The sequence below is a fragment of the Procambarus clarkii genome, chromosome 46, assembly GCF_040958095.1.
Source record: "Procambarus clarkii isolate CNS0578487 chromosome 46, FALCON_Pclarkii_2.0, whole genome shotgun sequence".
Classification (NCBI taxonomy): domain Eukaryota; kingdom Metazoa; phylum Arthropoda; class Malacostraca; order Decapoda; family Cambaridae; genus Procambarus; species Procambarus clarkii.
In genome coordinates, this window is record NC_091195.1 from 28,065,586 (window position 1) to 28,086,818 (window position 21,233).

Consider the following 21,233-nt stretch of genomic DNA (forward strand, 5'->3'; position numbering starts at 1 on the left):
GCCCCAGGTTCGTAAGTGCTTGCATGAATCTGGCCCCAGGTTCGTAAGTGCTTGCGTAAGTGCTTGCATGAATCTGGCCCCAGGTTCGTAAGTGCTTGCATGAATCTGGCCCCAGGTTCGTAAGTGCTTGCGTAAGTGCTTGCATGAATCTGGCCCCCAGGTTCGTAAGTGCTTGCGTAAGTGCTTGCATGAATCTGGCCCCAGGTTCGTAAGTGCTTGCATGAATCTGGCCCCCAGGTTCGTAAGTGCTTGCGTAAGTGCTTGCATGAATCTGGCCCCAGGTTCGTAAGTGCTTGCATGAATCTGGCCCCAGGTTCGTAAGTGCTTGCGTAAGTGCTTGCATGAATCTGGCCCCCAGGTTCGTAAGTGCTTGCGTAAGTGCTTGCATGAATCTGGCCCCAGGTTCGTAAGTGCTTGCATGAATCTGGCCCCCAGGTTCGTAAGTGCTTGCGTAAGTGCTTGCATGAATCTGGCCCCAGGTTCGTAAGTGCTTGCGTAAGTGCTTGCATGAATCTGGCCCCCAGGTTCGTAAGTGCTTGCATGAATCTGGCCCCAGGTTCGTAAGTGCTTGCGTAAGTGCTTGCATGAATCTGGCCCCCAGGTTCGTAAGTGCTTGCGTAAGTGCTTGCATGAATCTGGCCCCAGGTTCGTAAGTGCTTGCGTAAGTGCTTGCATGAATCTGGCCCCAGGTTCGTAAGTGCTTGCATGAATCTGGCCCCAGGTTCGTAAGTGCTTGCGTAAGTGCTTGCATGAATCTGGCCCCAGGTTCGTAAGTGCTTGCGTAAGTGCTTGCATGAATCTGGCCCCAGGTTCGTAAGTGCTTGCATGAATCTGGCCCCAGGTTCGTAAGTGCTTGCGTAAGTGCTTGCATGAATCTGGCCCCAGGTTCGTAAGTGCTTGCATGAATCTGGCCCCAGGTTCGTAAGTGCTTGCGTAAGTGCTTGCATGAATCTGGCCCCAGGTTCGTAAGTGCTTGCGTAAGTGCTTGCATGAATCTGGCCCCAGGTTCGTAAGTGCTTGCATGAATCTGGCCCCAGGTTCGTAAGTGCTTGCGTAAGTGCTTGCATGAATCTGGCCCCAGGTTCGTAAGTGCTTGCATGAATCTGGCCCCAGGTTCGTAAGTGCTTGCGTAAGTGCTTGCATGAATCTGGCCCCCAGGTTCGTAAGTGCTTGCGTAAGTGCTTGCATGAATCTGGCCCCAGGTTCGTAAGTGCTTGCATGAATCTGGCCCCCAGGTTCGTAAGTGCTTGCGTAAGTGCTTGCATGAATCTGGCCCCAGGTTCGTAAGTGCTTGCATGAATCTGGCCCCAGGTTCGTAAGTGCTTGCGTAAGTGCTTGCATGAATCTGGCCCCCAGGTTCGTAAGTGCTTGCGTAAGTGCTTGCATGAATCTGGCCCCAGGTTCGTAAGTGCTTGCATGAATCTGGCCCCCAGGTTCGTAAGTGCTTGCGTAAGTGCTTGCATGAATCTGGCCCCAGGTTCGTAAGTGCTTGCGTAAGTGCTTGCATGAATCTGGCCCCCAGGTTCGTAAGTGCTTGCATGAATCTGGCCCCCAGGTTCGTAAGTGCTTGCATGAATCTGGCCCCCAGGTTCGTAAGTGCTTGCATGAATCTGGCCCCCAGGTTCGTAAGTGCTTGCATGAATCTGGCCCCCAGGTTCGTAAGTGCTTGCATGAATCTGGCCCCCAGGTTCGTAAGTGCTTGCGTAAGTGCTTGCATGAATCTGGCCCCAGGTTCGTAAGTGCTTGCATGAATCTGGCCCCCAGGTTCGTAAGTGCTTGCATGAATCTGGCCCCAGGTTCGTAAGTGCTTGCATGAATCTGGCCCCCAGGTTCGTAAGTGCTTGCGTAAGTGCTTGCATGAATCTGGCCCCAGGTTCGTAAGTGCTTGCATGAATCTGGCCCCAGGTTCGTAAGTGCTTGCATGAATCTGGCCCCAGGTTCGTAAGTGCTTGCATGAATCTGGCCCCAGGTTCGTAAGTGCTTGCATGAATCTGGCCCCAGGTTCGTAAGTGCTTGCATGAATCTGGCCCCCAGGTTCGTAAGTGCTTGCGTAAGTGCTTGCATGAATCTGGCCCCAGGTTCGTAAGTGCTTGCATGAATCTGGCCCCCAGGTTCGTAAGTGCTTGCATGAATCTGGCCCCCAGGTTCGTAAGTGCTTGCGTAAGTGCTTGCATGAATCTGGCCCCAGGTTCGTAAGTGCTTGCATGAATCTGGCCCCAGGTTCGTAAGTGCTTGCATGAATCTGGCCCCCAGGTTCGTAAGTGCTTGCGTAAGTGCTTGCATGAATCTGGCCCCAGGTTCGTAAGAGCTTGCATGAATCTGGCCCCCAGGTTCGTAAGTGCTTGCATGAATCTGGCCCCAGGTTCGTAAGTGCTTGCGTAAGTGCTTGCATGAATCTGGCCCCCAGGTTCGTAAGAGCTTGCATGAATCTGGCCCCCAGGTTCGTAAGTGCTTGCATGAATCTGGCCCCAGGTTCGTAAGTGCTTGCGTAAGTGCTTGCATGAATCTGGCCCCAGGTTCGTAAGTGCTTGCGTAAGTGCTTGCATGAATCTGGCCCCAGGTTCGTAAGTGCTTGCGTAAGAGCTTGCATGAATCTGGCCCCCAGGTTCGTAAGTGCTTGCATGAATCTGGCCCCAGGTGAGTGTACAAATCTGTGTGTTAACCAGAGACTTGTTATTACACAGAGAGACTTAAGAGAGCGTGAGATGTGACTCACCTCTGTCATAGTCGGCCTTACAGAGGGGTCGAACCCTGAGACCGTCCCCGGGGGTGGCGGAGGTGACTCCGTGCTTCATGTGCGTCACCTGCGACCAGTCTAGCCGGGCTAGGAGACCCGGGTCGTACAGGGGCGCCTCCTCTTCATCCTCTCTATCCACATTAGGCTGCAAAGGAAGACAAACATTAGAATTGTGGACACTACAGAAGGGCTATTAGTCCTATCTTGAGATGATTTCGGGGCTTAGCGTCCCCGCGGCCCGGTCCTCGACTAGGCCTCCTTGTTACACATCCCTAGGAAGCAGCACGTAGCAGCTGTTTAACTCCCAGGTACCTATTTATTGCTAGGTGAACAGGGGCATTAAGGTGAAAGAAACTCTACCCATTTGTTTCCGCTGGGGATCGAACCCGGAACATTAGGACTACGAATCTCGAGCGATGTCCACTCAGCCGTCAGGCTCGCTATGAGGCAGCTCCTAATTAGTTCCGTCAACACGCCTGTGTCTGACCAACGCTTGAAACAACCCGTCTAGTCTACCAAGTTACCTATTGTATTCAAGGGGAATCTAATAATTTAGTTGACACTATAGTGTGGTGAAGGTTCTAGTGAAACTAACTACAATGATAATACAATCCCCTTGTTAAATGGTACAAGGCTTGGGCTGGACGGTAGAGCGACGGTCTCGCTTCATGCAGGTCGGAGAGTTCAATCCCCGACCGTTCAAGTGGTTGGGCACCATTCCTTTCCCCCGTCCCATCCCCAAATCCTTATCCTGACCCCTTCCCAGTGCTATATAGTCATAATAACTTGGCGCTTTCCCCTGATAATCTTCCCTCCCGTTACTCCCCCGTATGTGCACGCAGTGTGTGGCAATTAACCACAGCCACTACGAAACCTCTACATCTTTCCACACTCATGGCGGCATTGTTTACATTTAGTCGTCAATTTACGCGGGTGCAAACCTCACACTCTGAGCTTATTATTGTCATAAATCAACCCGTCCTCGACTCAAGTCCATTACATCCAGCGGTCGACCCCACAGACGCATTCATAAATTTTAACATGCTGTTCATTCAAAACGGGAATTTTCTCTTGTATAAATTAATATTATATAATATTAGCATATTGTGCATAAATAGGCATAGGATAGGTTATGTGTTTAGGTTCTGTTGGCGATTATTTGTATTTGTAGTACGTGGGTGAAGCATTTATAGCGTTGTGGTTCGAACACCAGTCGTCAGTGAAGCACTTGTTCCGGAAGTGTTCGAACGTCAGCAGTTGTGAGTCGTGTGTAAACCGCTTTTCATTCATAAACAGGGGGTTTGGCGGGTGCATGGAATCACTTTTGGATCTTTGTTTGGAGGACGGGCTGTATAAACAACCTCTTTGGCGCTTCCCAACTCTAAACTGTTTATTCCGAGTCCGAGGTCCTTACCTAAATTGACCTGAGAGCCACGGTCTCTAGTGGCCTCGACAAGGACAGGAAGCCGGTGGCTTGTCGAAGCTCGCCCACTTCCTCTATTTGCCTTGATCTTTTCAATGTATATTTTAAAGTGAAGTAATGTCTTGGCATTTACAGCTTCGAGGAAAAAATTGTGAAGGGCGGGTGGTGGGGCTTCAGACTATCAATGTAATTAAGCCCGTCCTCCAAAGACCATTCCATCCACCCGCCAAACCCCCAGCTGTTTATGAATGAAAAACGGTTTACACACGACTCAACTGGTTTCGTTCGAACACTTCCAAATGCCTCTGAACACCTCAAACCAATCTTATTTGCTGATGACACAACTTTCATTTTCTCCAGTCCTGACCCGCTTGCTCTAAATGCCACAGTAAATACTGAACTAAATAAAGTCCATCTTTGGCTAACTGCTAACAAACTCACCCTTAACACTGACAAAACTTTCTATATTTTGTTTGGTAATAAATCCTCAAATGAAATTAATCTAACAATATATAAATCAATAGTAAAGTAGATGGTAAGCTCCATGGTGTCCTCATCGACCACAAGCGGAATTTCCAGGGACACATTCTAAATATATCAAAAAAAGTTTCAAAAACTGTTGTCATTCTTTCTAAGATCAGATATTATGTACCACGCCCTGCCCTGGTGACTATTACTCCCTCATCTATCCTTATCTCAACTACGGTATTTGTGCTTGGGGCTCTACTACCCAAAATCATTTACGTCCTCTAATTACTCAACACAAAGCTGCTATTAGAACTATATCCAACTCTGGCCCCAGACATCACCCGGTACCCCTACTCAAATCTCTGAATATGTTAGACATTAAGTCACTGTTCATCCTCTCTTGTGTACTCTATATATTTAAAACTGAACTGTAATGCCAATCCTGACCTTAAAAGTTTCCTAGAAGGTTGTAACAGAACCCATGAGCACCACGCCAGAAACAAATACCTATTTGATATTCCAAGAGTACGACTTAACCAAACTAGAAATGCTCTACAAATCAAGGGACCCAGAATGTGGAATGACCTTCCCAACCATGTCAAAGACTGTACCTCTCTCAACCAGTTTAAGAGTAAAACTAAACACTACCTAATTAACTCCCTGTAACCTACCTCACCCCTATATTGTCAACCCATGTCTTACAATTTAAAAAAAATAAAATGCTGTTTGTTGACCAACTTGTATATTGGCAATTTTCTACCATGTTTCCCCCTTTTTTATCTATTATTATTTTTTTTCATTCAACACAATTTATACTTTAAGCTCAATTACTATTAAGTTTTTGTCTAAGTGTTTCCCCCCCCCTCACCTTGCCCGAAACGCTGTGCGTACTAGTTTTTTTTTTTTTATTTTTTTTTTTTGAGATATATACAAGAGTTGTTACATTGTTGTAGAGCCACTAGTACGCGTAGCGTTTCGGGCAGGTCCCTGGAATACGATCCCCGCCGCGAAGAATCGTTGTTACAACCAAGTACACATTTTACTGTTGCGTTAAACAGAGGCTACAGTTAAGGAATTGCGCCCAGTAAATCCTCCCCGGCCAGGATACGAACCCATGACATAGCGCTCGCGGAACGCCAGGCGAGTGTCTTACCACTACACCACGGAGACTGCAAATAGTGACTTTAGGTATTGTATGTACTACCTCTATCTTTAAATCTAACAATGTTTGTACTGTAACTCTGCAACTATGTATGTACTGTTCCTAATTATTATTACTTCCGGAACAAGTGCTTCACTGACGACTGGTGTTCGAACCACAACGCTGTAAATGCTTCACTCACGTACTACAAATACAAATAATCGCCAACAGAACCTAAACACCTGACCTAGGACTCCTTGGGGCCAGATTCACGAAGTAGTTACGCAAGCAGTTACGAACCTTGTATATCTTTTCTCAATTTTTAGCGGCTTTGTTTACAATTATTAAACAGTTAATGAGCTCCGAAGCACCAGGAGGCTGTTTATAACACTAACAACAGTTGATTGGCAAGTTTTCATGCTTGTAAACTGTTTAATAAATGTAACCAAAGCCGTCAAAGATTGAGGAAAGATGTACAGGTTCGTAAGTGCTTGTGTAACTGCTTGGTGAATCTGGCCCCAGGTTCGTAAGTGCTTGCGTAACTGCTTGGTGAATCTGGCCCCAGGTTCGTAAGTGCTTGCGTAACTGCTTGGTGAATCTGGCCCTAGGTTCGTAAGTGCTTGCGTAACTGCTTGGTGAATCTGGCCCCAGGTTCGCAAGTGCTTGCGTAACTGTTTGGTGAATCTGGCCCCAGGTTCAACCTTGACGACAGGCGGACGTCTGGCCACCTCCTCCACCTGGGAGCCGTCTGATCACGTTCTGTTTTCGGGTTTTGGCTTTGCTACTGCCGTTTGGTATCCCTATTTAACGGCCCTGCTTGGCCGAGAGGTGCCGGGGGTTGGCGGGTCTTGGTGGGCTGCAGGGGCCAGATTCACGAAAGCAGTTACGCAAGCACTTACGAACCTGGGGCCAGATTCACGAAGCAGTTACGCAAGCACTTACGAACGTGTACATCTTTCCTCAATCTGTGACGGCTTTGGTTACATTTATTAAACAGTTGACAAGCATGAAAACTTGCCAATCAACTGTTGTTATTGTTATAAACAGCCTCCTGGTGCTTCGGAGCTCATTAACTGTTTAATAATTGTAAACAAAGCCGCCAAAGACTGAGAATAGACGTACAGGTTCGTAAGTGCTTGCGTAAGTGCTTTCGTGAATCTGGCCCCCAGGTTCGTAAGTGCTTCTTGAAATTATCTTGAGTCGATTTCGGGGCTTTTTAGTGTCCCCGCAAGATAATGTAAGAACTGCCTTTGGGAATATGAACAAGTCATTCCGAATCTTTTATGTTCCTGACACCAGACCAATCCTGGAGTTTGCGGTACCTGCTTGGAGCCCCAACCTCGCTAAACGAAACTGGGGAAAGTTCAGAGGTATGCCACCAGACTGGGTCCCAGAGCCAAGAGATATGAGCTACGAGGAAAGTGATTGAACCTCTTATAGCCGAAATAGAACAACAGAGGAGACATAATTACCACCTACAAAATACTTGGGGGACAGACAGTCCAGGCAAGAACAATTCAGCAGGGTTAGTACACGAACAATGGGACATGAACAATGGGACATGAACAATGGGACATGAACAATGGGACATGAACAATGGGACATGGATGAAAACTATGTAAATGGGCCGTAGAAACAATGGAATTTTGCTTTCGGTGTTACCTTGAGGTTACCTTGAGGTGCTTCCGGGGCTTAGTGTCCCCGCGGCCCGGTCGTCGACCAGGCCTCCTGACTGGTGTCAGAATAAGCAATAAATAATTGGAATTCCCAAGGAAGTGAAGTGGTGAAGGTTATCTTGAGGTTATCTCGAAGTTATCTCGAGATGATTTCGGGGCTTAGCGTCCCCGCGGCCCGGTCCTCGACCAGGTCTCCTTTTTGTTACACATCCCCAGGAAGCAGCCCGTAGCAGCTGTCTTCCCAGGTACCTATTTACTGCTAGGTGAACAGGCGCATCAAGGTGAAAGAAACTGCCCATTTATTTCCGCCTCCACTGGGAATCGAACCCAGAGCCTCAGAACTACGAATCCCGAGCGCTGTCCACTCAGCCGTCAGGCCCCTGGCAGGCAGACACCATAAACGAAGTACCGTTGGATTCGTTTTCGACTTGCAATCGGGAATTCCGGGTTCGAATCCCAGATGGGACAGAAATGATTGGGCCCGTTTCCTATCACCTAATGCACCTGTTCACCTAGTAGTAAGTAGGTACCCAGGAGATAGTCAGCGTGTTGTGGGGTCGTATCCTGGGCAGGGTCAGTAATTCCTCCCTTGGGGGTGGGCTTGATATAGGCCTAAGATACATATAAACGCTGGCTGCCTGTCCCCAAGAGTGTGGTGTCAGCTGGTCGACTGACACCAGCTGGTGCCTCTGTGGCTGGCCAGCGCCCTGCTCTACACACCACCTGAGCCACAGTACACCCTCCAGTACTCACCAGGAACACGTCAGGAGCGCCCATAGTGTCAACAGGAGTCAGCTGGTGGAGTGTCAACAAAAGTCAGCTGGTGGAGTGTCAGCTGGTCGACTGACACCAGCTGTTCCGGCCATGCCTGCACTACACACCCCCTATGCCACAGTACACCTCCAGTACTCACCAGAAACACGTCTGGAGCGCCCATGGTGTCAATAAGAGTCAGCTGGTGGAGTGTCAACAAAAGTCAGCTGATGTCGTGGCGGCGTCAGCTGGTCGACTGACACCAGCTGATCCCGCCATGGCTGGCCAGACCTTACACACCGTTGCCACGTAGTCTTATACACCCAGCTGTATTGGCACACTACACACTCCCTCACTGCTCGCTAGGCACACTTTACATTTTCCTTACTATCTCCTCACACTGCCCAGCTGCCTCATACCTCGCCTCACACTTGCCTCACACCTCATTAATGCCTCATACGGCACGAGCTGGCAACTCTGCCAGCGACCATCAGATCCCGTTATTCTAATATTTCCGCTTAAGACGTCTTTAATGAGGAAGTAAAGACCAGTAGAGCGACCAGACGGGTTTTTAGTATGTATAATAGAGCTGTATGAGGTGTGAGGCAGGTGCTGAGGCAGCCTCATGCCTTATATATGAGGTACTACCTCACCCCTTATATCTTAAGGCACAGAATCAGCTTCATACCTCATATATAAGGCACAGAAGCAGCTTCACACCTCATATATGAGGCATAGAAGCAGCCTCACACTTCATAATAAAAAATATACCTGAAACTACACTTGTGAGATCAAATTAGAATTCCTCTCCATAATAAATCAATTACGCTAAAATATTTTAACCTCCCGGTAAAATTTATCGAATATAATCAGCTTCCTAAACCAAATCTAATAACTACTTAACTCGCAAATAATTAATATGCATAAATTATATTAAAATAAATATGCCAAATGGATGTTAATGTGGTTAAAATAAAAAAGGATTTAGGCCTTTGTTTATTCCGGATGGGGTGATGGCGGCGCCCGTCATGTCGTCTGCTCCTGGCGCCACCCTCCTCTTGCGACGCCTTCGGGGCCTCCTGCAGCAGCAGGCCACAGCAGGAGGAGCCTGTAGGAGGCTGCATGTGGTGACAGGAGCCCGTGGGAGGCTACAGGTGGTGACGGGAGCCTCCCTGAGCTGTGTACGGGAGGCCGAGGTTGAGCTCCTGCGCCATCCTGGTGGCCTCAGTCAGGGCCCCACGGGTCTCGCACACACCTGGCTTGCTGCTCCTCTCAGAGACACCTGGTATGGCACACCTGGCAGGTATACCTGGTATAGTGCACCGGGCAGATATACCTGGTATGGTGCACCGGGCAGATATACCTGGTATGGTGTACCTGTTAGGGCGCTGTGGACCTCTGGGGTTACTTTCAAGGCCGTCGACACCTCTCAGCCTTCTAAGGTACTGTGTGTGTGTGTGTGTGTGTGTGTGTGTGTGTGTGTGTGTGTGTGTGTGTGTGTGTGTGTGTGTGTGTGTGTGTGTGTGTGTGTGTGTGTGTGTACTCTCCTAATTGTGCTTGCGGGGGTTGAGCTTTGGATCTTTGGTCCCACCTCTCAACTGTCAATCAACATGTGTACAGATTCCTGAGCCTACTGGGCTCAGTGTGTGTGTGTGTGGGTACCTCGTGTGTGTGTGTGTGTAATTATGTAAGTGTAGTTACAGCATGAGAGCTACGCTCGTGGTGTCCCGTCTACCCAGTACTCTTTGTCGTATAACGCATTGAAACTACTGACGGTTTTGGCCTCCACCACCTTCTCACTTAACTTGTTCCAACCGTCTACCACTCTGTTCTCAAAGGGGAAGTTTCTCATATTTCATTGTCAGCTTTGTTTAGTTTAAATCTATGGTCTCTTGTTCTTGCAGTTCCAGGTCTTCGGGAATTCTTCCCTATCAATTTTATCGATTAAATTACTAATTTGTACGTATTGATCATATCACCTCTTTTTCTTCGATCATCTAGGTTTAACATATTTAACGCCTTTAACCTCTCCTTGTAGCTCTAGTATTTCTCCATCCATGTACTGTATTTAAAAGCAATTCTGAAGCTAGAAAGTGTAGCATAGGCCCCTTGCACGACGTTCTTTATGTGGTCCTCAGGTGACAGTTTTCTATCTAGAACCACCCGGTGGGGAGCCGATGGCTGAGCGGACAGAACACTAAACGCGTGATCCTGTGGTCCCGGGTTCGATCCCGGGCACTGGCGAGAAACAATGGGCAGAGTTTCTTTCACCCTGATGCCGCTGTTACCTAGCAGTAAATAAGTACCTGGGAATTAGTCAGCTGTCATGGGCTACTTCCTGGGGGTGGAGGCCTGGTCGAGGACCGGGCCGCGGGGACACTAAGCCCCGAAATCATCTCAAGATAACCTCAAGATAACTCCTAGATCTCTTTCTTTATCAGAATTTGTTAAAGATTTCTCACATAATTTATAGGTAGTGTGGGGTCTATTCTCAACTATTCCACATCCCATAACATGGCATTTGTTCTTCTTAAATTTAATTCGTTAAATGGTGCTCCATACTTATTTTGTCCAGGTCTTCTTGAAGGGCATGTTAAACTTCTATGTTTCATATCTTCCCATATTATCTCAGCGTGATCACCAAACATGTTCATATAATTCTGTATTCCCAGTGGTTGATTGTTTATGTAGACAATGAACATTACCGGTGCAAGAACTGAACCCTGTGGTACTCCACTTGTGACATTTCTCCTGTCCTCTGATTACTGCCCTCAATTTTTTGTCAGTTAGAAAATGTTTCATCCATGTTAGAAGCTTACCTGTCACCCCTCCAATATGTTACAGTTTCCAGAACAACCTCTTATGTGGAACTCTGTCGAAAGCCTTTTTTTAGGTCCAGATAGATGCAGTCAACCCAACCATCTCTTTCCTGTGGTTCGATCATAGAAACTGATTAAATTTGTTACACAGGATCTTCCAGATCAAAAATCATACCGTCTGTCTGATATTATATCGTTTCTCTGCAGGTGTTCTACTCATTTAGTTTTAATTATTTTGTCCAATATTTTTACTATTACACTTGTCAATGATACAGGTCTATAATTAAGGGGGTCTTTCCTGCTACCACTTTTGTAGATTGGAACTATGTTAGCCTGTTTCCACACATCAGCTACAACTCCTGTACACAAGGATGCCTGAAAAATCAATTGAAGTGTAATGCTGAGCTCAGATGCACATTCTCTCAGAACCCATGGTGAAACTTTATCTGGGCCAACTGCTTTGTTCTTACTTGGCTCCTTGAGCATTTTTCACTTCGTCTCTAGACACCTCTATGTGCTCTATGTTGTTCTCTGGAATTCTTATTGTGTCTGGTTCCCTGAAGATTTCTTTTTGTACAAACACAATTTAGAACATTTTGTTTAATGTTTCACATATTTCATTTTCATTTTCCGTGAATCTGTTTCCCATTTTCAACCTCTGAATATTATCCTTTACCTGTAATTTGTTGTTGATGAATCTGTAGAATAGACCTGGTTCTGTTTTACATTTGTCTGCTATCCCTTTCTCAAAATTTATTTCTGCTTGTCTCCTCACTGCTGTGTAGTTGTTTCTCGCCTCTTTGTATCGCTGGTATGTTTGGGGGTTTGGCCTCTTCCTATATTGATTCCATTTTTGTGTCTTTTGGTCTCTGGCCCTCTCGCAATTTCTGTTGAACCAATCCTGTTTCCTAGTTCTGCATCTCTGCTTTGGTATAAATTTGTTTGTGCCTTATCATATATTTCACGAAACTTGACATGCATCTCATTTACTGCCTTGCCTAACAGCAAGTTTTTCCTGTCAAATTCCTTAAAAATAATTCTGAGTTCCCCATATTTTACTAAGTTCCCCCATAGTAAGTTTCTAAGTTCTGTGTGGGTGGTACTGTGCATGTGTGGGTACTGTGTGGATGGAGTATGGTCAAATTGTACACAGCTGTTTTGACGAAGTTTGTTTTCCTAATTGTGAAAACCATATATGTATCATAAGGTTAGAATTTATTAGCTTAGCTTAGGTTACTTTAGGTTAGGTTAAGTAGGTTTTAAAATCAACTGGTGAACCCTCTTGTGTATGATGTGACTTGTATCCATGTGGATAGTGTGTGGATATCTGATGTAAACATCTATTCCCCCTCACCATCCATCTATCCATCTATTCCCCTTATCGTTAATCCATCCATCTATTCCCATCACTGTCCATCTATTCCCCTCACGATCCATCCATCTATTCCCCTCATCATCCATCCATCTATCCATCTATTCCCCCTCACCATCCATCCTGTTGTCCTCCCAAATACAATATTTGCGTAAACGCTTTGCGTAATAGTGGCTTTAGGCATTGTATGTACTAGCTCTACCTATAAGTTAAACAATCCTTGTAAATATTTATTGTATGTATGTACCTTACCTAAATAAAATTGTATTGTATTGTATTGTATTGTTGTATATTCAAGCGCGATTGTCACAAGGCAGGAGACACTGGTCAACTGTGCATGCCTTGCCCCGCCCCTCATCCAACAAAACGGAACCACGCGCTCGTCAACCCCATACATGTATTAACAAACTCGAGCATCGAGGCAAACCTCAAGTACCGAGTCAAATTTTTCGAGGAAATTGAGCTCGAGAACTGAAAAATTTAAAAAACGAGCTTTCGAAAATTGAGGTTCTACTGTATTGTACTTGGTTATACTTCTCAAGATCTTTGAGTTTGTGGGTATTGTTGAGTATCTTGTATGTTCAAATTTTGCAATGGTTATTCATATCATCTTTGCTTCAGGCCGCCTAACTTCCTGACATCTGATATACTTAATTCTTCCTCCATGCCCATCTGTTTTTCAAACATTTCCTCAATGAATTCCTGGTCATTCTTGTCCTCGTCTTTGCAAGGTTCCTTATAAATGTGTACATGCTTCTGAGTCTGAGTATAATAATAATTATAATTCACTGTGTCAGAAAACAGGAAGCCAGTATTCATACATGTTAGGCTTTTATCGAGGTCCCCCAGAGTGGAATTGCTAAACTTGCCCAGGATGCAACCCCACAACACGCTGACTAACTCCTGAGTACCTACTCACTGCTAGGTGAAGAGGCATTAGGTGAAAGAAAATGTGCCCAACCATTTCTGTCCCGCCTGGGATCCGAACCCGGAATTCTGGATTGTGCGTCGAGAATGAACCTGACTACTACTGGGACCCTCTTTGGCTAGTATGTATAGTACTGTACTGTATACATACAGTACTTATAGAGAATGTATTGTATGCATTATTTTGAAGTAGTGCCTTGATTCACTTTTTCCTTGGGCCTTCAGAATGAAGTATAAATCTTATTCTTTTCAGAGTGTGACATCATGGAATGTGGTCAAGAAGAAAAAGAACATGCGAGAGGCAGGACAGGACCTTCTCGAGGATTTCAAAGAGAAGAAGGCTAAAGTCAGAGAAAAAATGGACAAAATCATTGAGGTTTGTACAAAACATAGCTGAAGATTTGTTGTCAAGAGTTCACAAAGCATATTTTACATTCAGACTATATATTACAGTAGTCTTTATCTGGCCACTAATGATGGTAACTTTAAATTCTTAAGTGAAACAAATACAATGGGGCCTCGACTTACGATGCTAATCCGTTCCCAGAGACGGATCGTAAGTCGAAATATCGTAAGTCGAAGAGATTTTTCCCATAAGAATTAAAGGGAATTGAATTAATCCGTTCCCCACCCTCCAAAATATTAACATACAAATACATTTTATACTGAATACAATGTTTTTTCTAACTCCAATACAGTACCAAAGTGTCTCTTACCTTTATGGAGGGCTCTTGATGGTGTATGGAAGATGGTGATGAGGGGGGAGGAGGAGAGGTGTTACTGTTTGGGAGGGGAGTCCCCTTCCATTATCACATCAGGCAGTGATGTTTTCTCTGGCCTGCTCTCTCTCCTAAGTTTTGCCTGAATACCACTAGGACCTGGTTGTGGTTCAGTGCTTGTTTGTCTCACTACAAATTTGTCAAGAGACATTTGTTTTTCCCTTAGTTTTAACATTTGTCTGTAATGATGCATCACAGTGTCATTGAATAGGTTAAGGCAACGACCTACTGCAGCTTGATTTGGGCGAGTCGTTTCAGCAAAGGTTTGCAATTCTTCCCATGCTACACACATTTTCTTAATTGTTGAGGAAGAGACATTCTGTACTCTTGTTTCTGCTCTATGGTCATCCTTACATGGGTTTTCATATGTTGAGTCTTACCACTGACTTTCCTGGGACTCATGGCATGATATATAATAATTACTTTAATGTTCAAAATGCAAAAAATCACCACAAAAGCGGAATTTCTTATAGGTGCGATCGTCACTAAGCGGGCAGCTATAGTAAACTGAGGCAGGTCGGCTGCGTGACTGGGAACCACGCGCTCGGTCGACCCGAACGTGTACCAACAAATATCGGAAGTCGACGACACCATCGGATGTCGAGTCGCATTTTTCGATGAAATTTACTTTGTAACTCGAAATTATCGTAAGTAGGGGCAATCGTATGTCGAGGTGCCACTGTAATACAAATATTGCTCACGCTATTGGAAAAATCTACTACTGTATATGATTTGAAAGAGAAGAAAACGATCCCTGCAATGATACCAGTCTTCTGTTGATGCGTTGCTTTTACGAGTATTAACCCAAATGTTTTAGTGGCAAGAGTACCGTTGTGTGCCAGGTATCCAGCCACAGTATTGCCGATATCTGGTCAAAGATAGTACAGTATAGTACAGTAGTTAAAATACTTATCTTTAAAAAAGTTTTGCCAGTATGAATACGTATAGTATATTTGTATATTTCTGATGCTGTTAAACAAAAATCATGGGCGTCAACTGAAAGTACCGTTAAAGTTGCACAATATTCATCTACACTAGGGGTTATTAGGGGTTATTAACCTTTCTGTGGGGAGCCTCGTCGGCTCCCTGAAGCTATCCGAACTTATATAATGCTATATTAGTTTGGGATCAGAAGTCACAGGAGTCCTTTGCCTACCGGGGACTATGAGCCAGAACCTGGCCCCCCCTCAGAGAGGTGCAGGGAGCAATGGCCTATCGGTACTTTACATTTAAATTACATAATAATTGTCATTGACCGGGAAAGGACCCAGAAAGGTAGGCGAATCAAAACAGACCACTATCGGGTTACATTATGTATTCTACGTCCTAAATGATCAAAATAACTCTGTTAGAAAGAAGACAAACAAACAAAACTTCATGCAACCAGCACTCCCACTTATTGGCTCTGCCCCCTTGCCCCCCCCCCCTCCCAAAAAGGGGGGAAGGAGAAGCCAGCTTTGGTAAGCCAGCAATCCATAACTCCAGTTCTTGAGCTGATGTGCTAGTGGTCAGATCGATCACCTCTGACCTCAAATTCCTGTTCTGGATTTTTGCCCTGTGTGGTGCTCCGTGAGTACTGCCCTTGTGTGTCAGGGTTATCTTCCATGGGGCGTTCGGGAATCACTCCCCATTGAGGACTTCCTCGCTCGATGTCTTCGCCCTTGGGGTGTGTTGGGGGTCTTGGGGATTTCCGTCTTGCTCCGAGTAGGGGAGTGTTTTTCCTAAGTGGGGCACACTGGCTGGCACAGTCAGCTTTTCTTCCAACGCGACGGCAGATATTAATTTCCAACTGCTAGTTTGCTATTGGTGTGGTTGTGGGGCTTTATTTTTAATTTTCTAGGTTGTTACCTGTGTGGACAGAAGAAGTCTGCTTAGCTCTTTATTAAGTTCGCCTAGATTGTGGTCCCGCCACACACATGATGAAGTTGCGACGTTGCTACAACGCTTCAAACAAGGTTTAAAACCTCCTAACAAGTTGTAACAACCAATATAGCAAGTTGTAACAATATTCTAATACGTCATAAAACCATTATAAGAAGATGTAACATTTATTAGAAGTTGTAACAAGCGGAAAATAGGGCCAGTTAGGTTGTGTGTTTGCAGGGGTGGTCCTTCCCTGTTGCCCCCAACGTTTCACCGCTGCTACTGATGGTTGGTTTGCCTACTATCATGCAGGGTTCTACCAGCTTAGCTGGCCCCAGTGCCTGGGCTTCCCATAGGGCTCATTCACCCTATGGGCCCTGGAAACCCCTGTGGGCTTGATTGCACAGTTGATACTTCTTCTGAGCCTGCTCTCGTCTTGTGCAAAGTTGAAGGTTGTTTATCATTTCTGCCTCAGGGTGTCGATCACTCGTACTGCCTCCGTCATGCTACCTGTTGGGTTGGGGACACTTATGACCCGGAGTCTTGCGGGACTTGTTCCCCAGAGGTGGTTGAGCCCAAATTTTCCACCGGGGCTTCTGGGTTGACCCAACAGACTTCCTTCTTGGAAGGCTGTCCCCTGGACACTGCCTTTTCTTCAGGGGTGGTGGGTGTGGATGAGGGGTCTGCCCTGGGAGCCTTTGTCGGGGGTTCCTGGGGCTCGAGTGAGTCTGCTTGGAGCTCTTGGGCACTTTTTGACCATGCTTGCGCTCTTGTGCCCTCTGGGGGAAGGGGGTTTTTGTACCCTCCTTCCCGTTATGAATTTGGATTACCATATTTGCTGGCATGAAATATGCACCCTCATGTCGGACGCTTCCATCTTTCTTGGATGTTTTTCATGAATGAAAAAGAAAAAAAAACTTTTCATGTGTTTAATTATCCATTTATTGCACATTCTTTTCATGTGATTTTGGTACCCCTGCTTTTACCTCCTCTCAGATTAGCGGTTTCGTTGTTTATATTTTAGGCACGAGTATTGCTATACAAGTCGTTAAACTTGTGTTTCTGGTTGTGATATTTTGTGTTGCCGTAACTGGCCACCAGGGTGGCGCACCCAATCGTGGCGCGCCTTCACTCTGCGGTGGTTTGTTGTCATCCACTCCTTGCAAATGGCTGCCAGGCGAATGAAAAGTTATCATTCCTTTTTCTTGGAGCATTTTTCATTTCGTTGATGACTCATCATTCTTACTGGTAACTCAGTTGTTCCCTTATGGCTGACATGTCTCAAGTGTGGGTTATGTCTGCTTTGTAATGGGTTGGGAGGTATGTGAATTGTTGTGAGCTTCCCTATTCCCTGCCAATATGTCATCTGTAGTTTGGGTAAGTTTGTTCTTGGCGCGTTGTTCACATTCCTGAGCTTCTTGAGCTTTTTCATCTTTACAATTGAAATTGTGTAGGGTGTCGACCTCCACCACATCACTGTTGCCTGCATTCCATTTCCTTACTACTCTGCCACTGAACAAGTTCTTTTTAACATCTCTGGTTCCTTTGGGTACTTGGCTTTCACCTGTGACCACTTTTGTGTGTACGATTCGTGTTGATTCCTCCATTTTTGTCTACCCTGTCCGTACCCCTGAGGAATTGTTGGTAGTGATCATGTCTCCCGGTCTTGTGTTCCCGAGGCAGTGTTGTCTCGTGTACGAGACTGTGGTACTTCTGTATTATTACCACAGTCTTGTGTTCCCGAGGCAGTGTTGTCTCGTGTACGAGACTGTGGTACCTCTGTATATTATTACCTCAGTCTTGTGTTCCCGGGACAGTCTTGTCTTGTGTACGAGACTGTGGTACCTCTGTATATTATTACCACAGTCTTGTCTTGTGTACGAGACTGTGGTACCTCTGTATATTATTACCTCAGTCTTGTGTTCACAGACTGTGGTCATTCGGCTTGTTTTCAATATTTTCTTTTTCATCCTGCAGTTTTTGTCATACTATGGTGTAACACGAGTGTGTACCATTGTAACCTGGATCTCGTGCTTTCTCTTTTTAATCTACTTTTACCTGCACCCGGTCCTTAATCTTTATTCGCTTCTCAATACCAAGGGACCCCCAGAGCTATACTTGAGCCAACCCTATGCCACGTGGTCTTAAGCCGTTGATCGACTTAAGATGCTACAACCTTGTGACGTGAACCAGACTTCTAGCAAAACTCTAGAATCGCCTTGCGCTGCCACCACCAGACCATTACCACTGAGCAATGACCGAGGTCTGGATCGATCATGCTAATTAGTAAATCTTGGAGCTTGATCCCCACTAGTAATATATGAAATTGGATTTACGTTAAGTGTGGAATTAATTAAAATCAAAAGGGATAATGAATTCTGATTCGGTGTTATAATCGGCACCAACTCAACTCGGCCTCTTAGGCTACCCACACGGTACGGGACAATATACATAAATTACATAAAATGGAAATGAATAAAAAACCAGCGTTGAATGTAATGAAACGCCATTTTCTGGGTGAGTCCCGGAGGCTCCCCGGAGCTATCCCAGGCTGATATGCTAATGTCAGACTTTGGCATCAGTCATGTGTATGGAGTTCTTAGGCCTACCGGGGACCACGGCCAGAACCGGGCCCCCTCAGAGAGGCAAGGGGAGCAATGGCCTATAGAAGCCCCCGTGTAGTTGGAAGCATTCTATGTCTGCCATCGACCGGAACAGGCACCCAGAAAGGTAAGCGCCCCAAAACAAACCCCTATTCTGGTTAAAATTGCTACCTAAAACCGAACTAGTGGATAGAACTCCCCAACCGAAAACAAGCAAACTAGTGTGACGTCACACACTGCCGCGCCGCTGTCTGTGCAGCTCCCCCCTCCCCGGGAGGGGGAAGGGGGAGCCCCAGACCCCCCGCGCCGGCTACCCACACCTCAGTTCTTGAGGCTGGATGTCAAAAACGCGAAAAACCGCCGACCGGAGGGAGGGAGGGATGCCGGGGAGCCTCCGGGACTCACCCAGAAAATGGCGTTTCATTACATTCAACGCTGGTTTTCTGGGGGGAGCCCCGTCGGCTCCCCGGAGCTAACTACCCACAGACAGAAAAAGAGGGACTTACCCGGGAGGCGGTCGTCGCTCACCCCTCAACTCGAAGCCGAGACAACTGGCTGCAACCGCCGACCCAAAGCAACACAGGCCCGACGAGGCCCAGGGACATTCACAAGGTAACGAGCAGCCAGGACCCTGTTCGACCGCCAAAATCCCCGCGCCCGAATATCAGACCAAGACATATTCCCAAAGACGGCAGCAAGAGCCGCGAATTTACGAACGTCATGGGCACGGGGATAGACACGCAGGCTGGCTGGACCTAATAACCCTGCGGACGACCTGAGAGACCCGAACCCGCGAACAGGGAAGAAGGGAAACCGGATCAACCCACAGCGCGTCCCCGGACACAGAAGCTGTGGCGCGCAAATAACGGCGAAGCGCCGCAACCGGACACAAAACATGATGCACCCCCGGCCTGACCAACCAAGCATCAACCACCCATGGACCCCTCCGGAACGCAGCAGTCTCATTCTTCGCCAGAAAAGAAGGAGACGGCTGCAAACGAACAAAACTATCACCACGACCAAAAGAGCAGAAACCCCTGCGCCGGAGGAGAGCATGAAGCTCCCCTACCCGACCCCCAGAGGCCAAAGCCAACAAGAAAAGTGCCTTGGAAAAACAATCCTGGACCGAAGGGGCCACAACGAAACGAGGAGATGAAAGGAAAGCGAGCACTCTGTCCAAAGACCAGGACGGCTCAGGCGACGCATGAGCAGGCCGGAGGTGAAACAATGCACGAGACAGCTTGCGAAACGGCGCAGACGTAACATCGATACCGAAAGCAAGCTGAAGCGGCTCCGCCAGCGCCGCACGATACGAAGCGACAGTGTTAGGCATAAGATGACGGTCCTGAAACAACCACGAGAGGAAGGACAAGACCACCCGAACAGACAAGGAGCTAAGACGACGAAGACGCAAAAAGAAACGGAAGGACCGCCAGGAAACTTCATACTGCCGCCGAGAAGAAGCTCTCAGGTGGGACACCAACAAGGAGGCCACCTGATCACCATAGAGATGATGATAGACTCGAGTCAAAAAAACCATACGCGAAGACTCGAGGAGAAGATCGAACCAGCTACGTGACGTACCGGCCCGATCTGCTGAAAGAGGCGGAGCCGCGGGAAAACCCTTGGGTTCGGACACCGAGCAACCAGCGCCTGAAACCAAGGCTGGGCCGGCCACCAAGGGGCCAGAAGGACAACTCTCCCCCGGTAAGTCTCTAAGCGAGTCAGGACCTGGAGCAACAGCCGAACCGGGGGAAAGAGGTACAGGAACCCCCACCTCGACCAGTCGAGCCGAAAGGCATCGACCCCGACGGCCTCGCAATCGGGGAAGGGCGCCGTATAAACTGGAAGACGCCGCGACCACGGCGACGCGAAGAGGTCCACCTCGGGGCGCCCGAACGTCTGGCAAAGCCAACGGAAGGACTCGTCGTCGACCGTCCACTCCGTGGAGAGGGGAACGAAGCGAGACAGGGCGTCGGCCAAGACGTTGGACACGCCCCGTACGTGAACCGCCAGGAGAGCCAAACCCCGAGAACTCAGCAGACGAGTCACCCGAAGCGACCAACCCCAAAGAGACAAGGACCGCATCGAACCCCCGCGGTTCAGGCAATGAACCACCGGAGAGCAGTCCGAATGGAGCCGAATCGTCGATCCGCGGGCCACCCGAATCCTCCCCAGAGCAAACCACACTGCCGCGAACTCCCGCACCGTACTGTGAGCTCAACGGAAGGACGGATCCCAACGCCCCTGGCCGGCCTGGTGAGCACTGGTCACAAAACCCCAGCCGAGAGACGACGCATCCGTGTACACATCGAGCGAGGGCTCGGGTAGGCGCCAAGGCACTGAACCCCGAAAAACCCGAAGAGGAAGCCGGTGACGCAGCAACCGACGCAAGTCCCCCGGGGGTCGAACTCTGCGATCGCGAGAGAGGCAGAAGGGGGAACCCCGAAGGAACCAGAACAGCCGTCGAAGCCAAACCCGACCCGGCGGGTAGACCACCATCGCGAAGTTCAGGCTCCCGCACAGCCCCTCGAGCAACCGCCGGGTGACCCGAGGGCCCTCCAGAAACAGACGAAGGCGGGACCGCAGCCGCAGGAGAGACTCCGGAGGGAGAGACAAGGAGGCGGTTCGAGAGTCCCACACGAGACCCAGCCAAGTCCGAACCTGAGAGG

General features: G+C 47.5%; 2 protein-coding genes across 4 annotated transcripts in view; one reads left to right on the forward strand and one right to left on the reverse strand.

Annotated features, from left to right (window-relative positions):
* Positions 1-21,233, reverse strand: part of Gnpnat (glucosamine 6-phosphate N-acetyltransferase) — an 85,906-nt gene that overhangs the window by 35,519 nt on the left and 29,154 nt on the right. Inside the window, exons 1-2 of one of the 3 annotated variants that reach the window (XM_069301878.1) lie at positions 8,359-8,599; positions 2,717-2,882 (exon numbers count right to left, since the gene is read on the reverse strand). In XM_069301878.1, the coding sequence (XP_069157979.1) occupies positions 2,717-2,882; positions 8,359-8,382 (190 nt within the window). In that variant the 5' untranslated portion in view covers positions 8,383-8,599. Of the gene's footprint in view, positions 1-2,716; positions 2,883-8,198; positions 8,335-8,358; positions 8,600-21,233 lie in introns of those variants that run through there. The other 2 variants (XM_069301879.1, XM_069301876.1) reach the window with 2 other exon arrangements.
* Positions 9,189-21,233, forward strand: part of CLS (cardiolipin synthase) — a 29,686-nt gene continuing 17,641 nt past the window's right edge. Inside the window, exons 1-2 of the mRNA XM_045762584.2 lie at positions 9,189-9,640; positions 13,570-13,692. Of these exons, the coding sequence (XP_045618540.2) occupies positions 9,212-9,640; positions 13,570-13,692 (552 nt within the window). The 5' untranslated portion in view covers positions 9,189-9,211. The remainder of the gene's footprint in view (positions 9,641-13,569; positions 13,693-21,233) is intronic.